This window comes from Drosophila mojavensis, unplaced genomic scaffold, assembly GCF_018153725.1.
Source record: "Drosophila mojavensis isolate 15081-1352.22 unplaced genomic scaffold, ASM1815372v1 contig_74, whole genome shotgun sequence".
In the NCBI taxonomy this organism is placed as follows: Eukaryota; Metazoa; Arthropoda; class Insecta; order Diptera; family Drosophilidae; genus Drosophila; species Drosophila mojavensis.
Window position 1 is genome coordinate 3,681,246 of NW_025318899.1, and position 8,619 is coordinate 3,689,864.

An 8,619-nucleotide genomic window follows, 5' to 3' on the forward strand; every position below is an offset into this window, starting at 1 on the left:
ATAAATAGGGCTAGTTCAACGGACAAAACGGAATTCTATTAATTCACATGCTGTTGCTTATCAAATTATGGTTAATTAATTAAGTAAATATTAAGAACAAATCGTAAAGAAATTAAGATTGGGCACCGAAAACGGCTTTGTATTAGCAAAGTTCTTAGAATAGTTTGTCTCTTGTTCTGCTTCTCTGCTCTGTTTTTGTTGCTTAGTTCCTATTAAGAATAGCAGCTGTAACTACTCTTTACACTATTTTTTCTACTACTACTTTTAAGTCTACGACGCGTCCTGCTCTTCATCCACTGTACATTGTGTTTTTTTCCATTTATAGAAAATTATGCCTTCTGCTACTGCTCATTCAGCTACAACCACTCCTTCATTTCTCAGCTGAAGAATAACTACCATTCTAATTCTCATTTCTCTTCTATTTGCCTTTCCTTTAACTTCTCTCTTAAGTAGTCAGCTCTGAACAACTACATTAAAGAAGAGATGTCTTTCAGAATAGCTCAAGAGCTTACATAAACTCATGAGAATTGCGTAGTAGGGCATGCTTGAATTGCAGCATTTTTTAGGTAAGCGTTATGTAAGCATAACATTTGGTTAAGATGAAATAAATTCCTACATAGGATTACAAGTTTTACTTTACATATGTTGTATATGATTTCAAATTGTTCTGTTCGTGTTCATTTATAATAAAACTTAAAGTCTTATAAGTCTTGAGGTAGCCTCACATTAATTACAACTCCCCAATTCTGTAAGCCTCAAATCGGATAAAGCCCTTATATGTCGCTCTTCCTCAAACCTTATAGATAACCCTAAATCTATTACTTTAGATGCATATCGGACTCATTAACGCACATGCCGAAAGAAATGCGGAATTTCGGGCGTGGGCTTGTGTGGGGCCCAAATGATTTATGCAGGGGTCTCTCAGCGAACACCTTAAAAATCAGCCGAAAAAAAAAGAGTTAAAGTGAGGTGCGTGCCGCCTAATGTCGAATCGTAATGGGGAATTGAGTTCGGCTCGTTATGAGTGAGTGAAAGAGAGGGTGAGAGAGAAACGGTGAGAGACTGAGAGAGTGAAAGAGCGCGAGGGGGGTTGGGTAGAGGTAGAGCACTGTCCGGCAGTTAATACTCCTCGACTTTTGTTGATCTTGAGAGGGAATACCAACTGTTGATTTATCTCTCGGTGAGTCGCTCGGCATCTGCCGCTGCCACTGTCGACGCAGCAGCAACGCCGGCGACTTACTGACCAAGTTTATAAAACTTTGGGCCAAAATGCAAGCGTCGCACAGTTGCTTCGACAACGTTGCACGCGCAGCCGTCGCGTAACCCTTCAAGGCAGTACAATACCTATATATATTGTATATATATATATATATATATAGCTATATGTATATAAGTGTGTGTGTATATATAGAAGCGAATACAAATGAAATTTTGTCGTGCGGCCTTTGAAGAGCGTTGAAACAGCAAAATAAAACGGGTTGCAGGGCCCAGGGCCAGGCATTGCGCTTTATCAGCCAACAGCTGAACGAGTAAAAAAAACAAAAAAAAAACAACTCAGAAACAAATAAACATCATCAACGAAAACGAAAGTCTGAAGCAACTAAAATCAAGTAAAGTTCATGAGATAAAAGACACGCGGATCTTGAGATCTCGAGCTCAATACGGCACAAATGTAACACCTGATGCGTACTCGAAGACAAAGTGAAAATTGGTCGCATGCCAAAGTGCAAAAGAAATTAAAGTAAATCTGGAAAAAAATCCCAAATAAATTTCTGATTATATACTCAGATATCAAATTTCATATATATCATAAAAGAGAAGCAAGAGTAAGTGCTCTTAAGTGTTCTGTGCTTCAATGTAAACAAAATGTACGAAAAAGTTGTTAATTGAAAGTTTTTTTTTTTTTTTTTAAATAACATTTATCGACAAATTACGCTCAACTAAATGCGCTCGCTCTCTCACTCGCTCTTTCTCTGTGATCTGCACAAGTCAATATTATATAAGACCCCCCTCGGCGCTTCTCATTACCACACATGCGGAGAGCCAACATCTGCCAAGAAGCAAGCCAAACAAAAACGCGCTGAGGAAAGCGAAATATGCAAAACGCGTTAGCTATGCAAATTTCGTTTTTTAACTCATTTTTTATGTGACAATTTCTGAATGCGTTCAAAACTGTTGCGAGTCGAGTCGGCTTACAGCGCACGACCTTAGTCAATGCCAGCTGTTAAATTTCCCTGCCAGCAAAATTGTTCTCGGTCAAGCAACAGCAGCAACAACAACGCCAGCAACAACAACAACTCACGCTCTTGCTGTAATAAGCCATTAAACGGAATTATTACGTGTCTCCTCCAGCTCAAGCGCCAAAATGAAATCGAAAGCCCAGCAGGGCGAACCCAAAAACCAGCTCAAACCTGAGCTTCAGTTTGAGTCCAAGTTTGAGTCACGATTCAATGGTCAGTCGAGCTCAAAACTTGTCGGGAGACTCACTACTCTTGCTAGTGATGTTGTTGTTGTTGTTGCTGCTGCTGCTGCATATTTTTATTGTTGTCAATTGAACCTTAGTCGTTGCGTTGGCTACACGAAATTGGGTTGAGTTTGATTATTGTTGTTGTTATAAATACCCAGCAGCTATCGAAAATGGGGCAAGCCATGGGGTAGATTAACAGTTCGAAAGGAGAATAAATAAGGATAAATAGAAAATATACAATTAAAAACAAAATATTTATATTGTTCTTATAAAACAATGTGGAAAATAAACAAATTAATACAAAACAAGCAAAAAAAAATAAAAATAAAAATTAAAATTAAGAAATATTAGATACAATATTATCAATTTTTTCATATATATAAAAATGAATGCTTTTTGCTTTTCTTACAAAAAATGAACTTAAATATTAAAATAAATTTATATAAAATAATATAATACAATATAATAACATAATATGCCTTTTCTTACAAAAAATTAACTTAAATATTAAAGTAAATTTATATAAAATATAATACAACAAAATTCCAAAACAAAACAAAAATATTAAAAACAAAAATTCTATATATTTCACAAATAAAATTTTGAAATTTAAAAATAAATTAATATTGAAAATAATAAATCAGAAAATTATATTCGTAAATTTAAAACATAAAATTTGCTTATACTTTCACCAAAATATGCACACTCAACATAGAGTTCATTAAATTCAATAATTTTATAATTTAAATAAATGTTAGAGTAGCAATAAAAAATTCCTTGAACAACATAAAAGTTAATAAATAATTAACAGCATTATTATTTTCTCTACATATTTTAGAGTCAGATTTCTACAAGATGCAAGGTAAACTCAAATACAGGGCATTTCACAGTCCATCAACTGCTAGTCAAGCTAAACTAATTGCTTTTTTATTTTGCCTTTGCTTGAGCTTTTGTTTTTGTTTATCTTTTTGTGCGTTCCGAAAACAAAACTTTTACTACGTTCGGCTGATGCGTTTGTGAAAGAGTCAATAAGTAAATAAATAATAAAATAGATATATATATAGAAATGTGTGTGAAATAGTCAATAATAATAAATATTATATATAGATATCCAGCTGTGCGTAAACCCAAGTAAAAATATGATTAGTTCAAGTCAGTGTTGCATAACGAACAAAAGGAGCAGAGCCACAGGCGAAGGCAGCAAATGCAGCGGCTCAGGCGGCGTATGCGCGATATTCTAATTAGAGGGCATGCCAGCGAGGCGGCGTGGGCGTGACAGGCAGTCAACAAATATTACCCAATAATACAAGTTTATATATATAAATATATATATTTACTTTTTTGTTTACTTTCAGTCAAAAATAAATAAATAGAGGAAAAGCGAATTGGTGTCGACTTAATTAGCACAGTTCACAAAGTTAATTGAAATACATATATACATATTATATATATATGACTATTACCAATAGCTAGTTGGCTACTCGGTCGACCTTCAGACTAGCCCAAAAAGCCAACAGCAAACGGGTTAAGCCAACAGACAATCATCGTAAGAGCTGCGACACACACAGCAGCATAATCACAACAACAAATAAAGCAAGGTAACAACAGTTAGACAACATGGAGCTGATGGAGCTCATGGTGCGCACCTTGGGGCTGTTGTCTTTAATGGGCGTGGCCAAGGGCGCCATCAACCAGAGCAACACAGCGTCGCAACTCCAATGGCAACTGCAGCAACAACAACTGCAACAACAACAGCAGCAACAACAACAACAGAAATTAAAGTTTTCTATCGATTTTCCATCGATCGTCGACGATTTCTATGAGCCGCATCTAACACGCACTTCGGTCATCTTTGGCCTGACCAAAGTTGTCAATGCCAGCCAGGTGAATGCTCAGTGCAAGGCGCACTTGAGGCAGGTGCAACGGGGCATACTCAGCAAGCAGCCATGGGCTATGAAAGGTGAGTGATTGACTGATTGATGAGGTGATTGATTGATTGATAGCTACGATGCACTTAAGAAGAGTAGAGAAAGTAGGAGAGGTAGTACACATAGAGTTGGAGAGGTAGTAGAAATAGAGCTATGCAAGCTGATTGATTGATTGATTGACTGAGTGATTGATTAATGTTGAGCTCAGATTTAAGATTGGAGATGGCTAGCTACAACCGGATGTCTTTGTCTGTCAATTAAAGCGCATCAGCTGATTGACTGAATGATTGATAGACTGACTGAGTGCTAGACTGACTGACTGACTGAACGATTGATAGACTATGATGTATGCTATAGCCGTATAAATGGATCATGAAATCGTTAGCTGGATTCTATATCAAATTGTTGAATTGATTTATTGATTGATTGACTGATAAACTGGCAGACTAATTGATTGTTGATGATGATGGAACTGGGAACGTTGATCTTCACATAGAGAAATGACTAATTCATTGATTCACTGATTGATTGATACCCTGACAGATTGATTGAGTTGTGAAACTGAACAATTAAAAATATACTCTATTGATTGATTTATTAGCCAGGTGACTGAAGATGAAGGATGATTTACTGACTGACTACTGTAAAAAAAAATGTACTGAAAATAAAAATACAAAAACAGTTAGAAAGCTGTCTATGGAGAATGTGGATAATCAATAACTGTTATTTTGAAAAGCCTTTAGCTCGTTGGCGCGAATGTTTACCCTTCAGTGCACTTGTCTACAAAAACACTCGTTTGCATCTAAATTATGCTAAATTATTATAAAAGTAAAGCTCTAAGCATCCGCATCGGCAATGCAAACACTCGAGAACAGTTGACTTGCTGTCAATTAGCATCAGAAAACAAAACTTCTTGGCAAATATACAATCACTTGATTTATTTAAATAGATGGACAGTCCAGACTCATTGAGTCATAAATACTCGACAAGGTAATATGATGCTAACAAGCGTATTATCCCGGCTTTGAAATGGGATTTACCTATTACGAAGCTGTAAATAGAAATTTGGGAAAAACTTTAATGGAATATGAAGAGTTGAGAATGGAATTATAAAGATGTAAAACAATTCCAGATTTGAGAGTTCTTAAAGAAAAGATAGAGAGTGGGAGGATGAGCTGACTGGGGATTTGAACTACTCAATTGAAGAAATGATCTAACTAAAGTCTTAGTCGTCTAAGGCTTAAGGTCAACTTCCATGTTAAGTGCTCTAAAGTTTACTAGTTCTAAATTTAACTGCCAAATGATGACTAAGTGAGCCAAGTTCTAGCTCTACATTGGTAAGGTATTGGTAAGGGAAAGCACCCAAGAGTTGATCTGTTGATCTATTAGCTGACGCTGAAAGATGATTTTGAAGTTGAGCCGGGGACTGAATAAGGAACTTTTAGAGAAACAAAAGTTAATTACGAATATTGATTATGAACTCAATTATTAGCTTTATCACTAAATCTTCACTAAAATCCACAAAATTCCGTCTCTTTGCAGTGCTCGACGCCTCCGGCACAAAGCCTTCGGGTTTTGTTTACGGCCAGAACTATTGGCTGGGCAGCCGGGAGGCGTGCAAGGGTGTGCAGCGGCCGGTGGGCATAACGTTGTCCAAGAACTTCGATCGGGTGATGCATCAGGGACTGATCACACAGCTGGCGCCCTTCGACATGGACTATCGAGTCCTCTATTTGCGCCACAATTCACCGTGGCAGGTGGAGATCAAGCTGATGTCCGAGCAGATCATACACATTGGCCTGTGCCTGCCCAGCTCGTGCTCCTCGAGCGAGGTGCAGCACCTGGCCGCCGAGTATGTGGGCCGTGGAATGTTTGCGGAGAGCGACATCTACGACATACGGCCGGAGGTGCTCTACATGAAGGATCTGCAGTTGAGCGAGTCGTTCTATCAGCGGACCAGCTTTCGCCTGCTCGTCTCCTGTGTCCTAATCACCGGCGCTCTGATGCTCTGCGCCCAGCAGCTGCTGGCGGTGAAGAAGCTGCCTAGCTCTGGCGAGGATCTGGGTCTGGCTCCTGCTGAATCTGAGCTATGGCGCGCCCTTCACTCCCTGCTGCGCCTGCAGAGGCTGCGACAGCTCGTGAGCTGCTACGATGTGCCCGCCAACTGGAGCAGGATATTTGCCATACGCGAGTCCACACCGCAGGAGATACCCATCATGAATGGCTTGCGCTCTGTGTGCGCCATCTGGATCATGATCTTCCATGTGGTGTGGTTCATGTACTTCACGGTGCACAACAAGATCGTGCTCATCTCCTATGCGGAACAGGCATTCTTCCAGTACGTCTCCTCGGCTCCACTGCTGGTGGATGTCTTCTTTACCATCAGGTAGCAGCTCAACTAGTTCCCTTAACTGGAATCCTTGCTCATCCCACTTCTAATCTTTTCAGTGGCTTTCTGCAAACCTATAATTTTCTGCGCAACTCCGCGCAGCTGGAGGCAGTGCGTCAGAATGGCTGGCAGCAAAACCTGAAGCTCTTTGGCAAGCTGCTCTTCCACAGATACCTGCGCCTGGGTCCACTCTACCTGGTGGTCATGGCCTTGGTGGATCTCGTTTACGCCTACATTGGCGACACCTCGGTCTATCACATCAACGAGCGCTTCGACGAGATGTGCTCCAGCCACTGGTGGCGCAATCTGCTCTTCATCCAGAATCTCTTCGATCATCGCGATATGTGCGCCAATTGGAGCTGGTCGCTGGCCTGCGAGATGCAGTTCTTCATCTTGGCCAATGTGTTGCTCTTTCTGTATGCCAAGTAAGTAGGTTATAAGCTCCATGATTGATTGATTGATTGATTGACTGAGAGATTCATCAATCTAACAGTTTGAATTGGTAGGGTTTATTTTAGTTTCCAAGTGAGCATCTATAAGAATGTTATTGACTCGCTGATTGATTGACAGATTGATTGATTGACTGACTGACAGATGTACATAGCTGCTCTGGTCAATATTCTCACAAATTTTTGAATATGAGCCTTTACGGAAGGCAAATATTGTTTGCCCAATTGATTGATTTGGTGACTGATTGAATGATTGATTGTCTGATTGTTGATCACTCCATTTTACTAATTGATGTACTTAAATTATAAAAGAGCAGAGCTTAACCTGGTATTCTCAATACCCTCATTCATATCATAATAATCTGTACCACCGACTTTTCCATCTCTTTGCAGGCATCCCAGGCTTACCAAGACCCTGGTAGCTACGGCGCTTCTGTCCACCATAGCCTGGACTTATGGCATTGGCGTGCGCATCAAGTTTCAGCTGTCGTTCGATGCTGCCTTTGCCACGGGCACAGAGATCTACACATCTCCCTTTGTGCGGGTGCTGCCCTATATATTGGGTGCCATCACAGCCTGGTCGCTGCTGGAGCTGCGTCCACAGCTGATGATGGGCGAACTGCGCGAGCGTTGTTCCTGGCACCTGGCGCTGCTCGTCTTCTTCGCCTGCATCTATTCCACAATTCGCAGGGACTTGGGCCCACTGTTGGCCATATCGCTGTTCGTGCTGGGTCGGCTCTCATTCTCGCTCAGCGTTTGCTGGATGATTGTGGGCAGCGCTCAGGGCAGAGGCGTCTGGTGGTCGCGCCTGCTGGAGGCCAAAGGCTTTCAGCATCTCAGTCGTCTCTCCTATGCCATCTATCTGCTCAATCCTCTAGTGATTGCCTTTTTCTATAGCTTAACAAATGCTAGCACCCATGCAGATCCCTTTATGCTGGTGAGTAATAAGGATCCCAAATTTTATTTGATATTTTTAAATATATGCAATGTTTATGCAATGTTTTTCTAGTGCGTTGTTACCTGTGGCTTTGCTGTCATCGTTTATTTGACCTCCATACTCTTTTCGTTGGCCTTCGAGCTGCCGTACAGCAATTTGTCCAGCATTTTGCTGAGGCGCAGTCAAAAATGCCTGAAAGATGCCTAATTATAAAATATTTTTTTATATATGCATATGTATATATATAGACCGCCTACATATTTCAATTGTGATCGCTTCCATGTACAACTCATTTAGCGTGTATTTTAGGTTTAATAAATCTGTAAATAACTTTAAAATAATAAATAAAATATAAAAACAGCCAAATTGTCTCTGTACACAATTCAAATGCCCGCGCGCAACAACAGCTGTTTAGTATTTTTTGTATATTTGGTATTTTGCCACGAGCA

At 39.9% G+C, this 8,619-nt stretch overlaps 1 protein-coding gene across 1 annotated transcript; it reads left to right on the plus strand.

The window, feature by feature from the left end:
* Positions 1-1,304: 1,304 nt before the first annotated feature.
* LOC6581339 (nose resistant to fluoxetine protein 6) lies at positions 1,305-8,530 on the plus strand. Its single transcript, XM_002007038.4, has 6 exons — positions 1,305-1,826; positions 3,823-4,427; positions 5,938-6,781; positions 6,844-7,209; positions 7,627-8,170; positions 8,243-8,530. Exons 2-6 carry the CDS (start codon positions 4,085-4,087, stop codon positions 8,375-8,377), a joined length of 2,232 nt encoding a protein of 743 aa, XP_002007074.2. The 5' UTR covers positions 1,305-1,826; positions 3,823-4,084; the 3' UTR covers positions 8,378-8,530.
* The last annotated feature ends 89 nt before the right edge of the window (positions 8,531-8,619 follow it).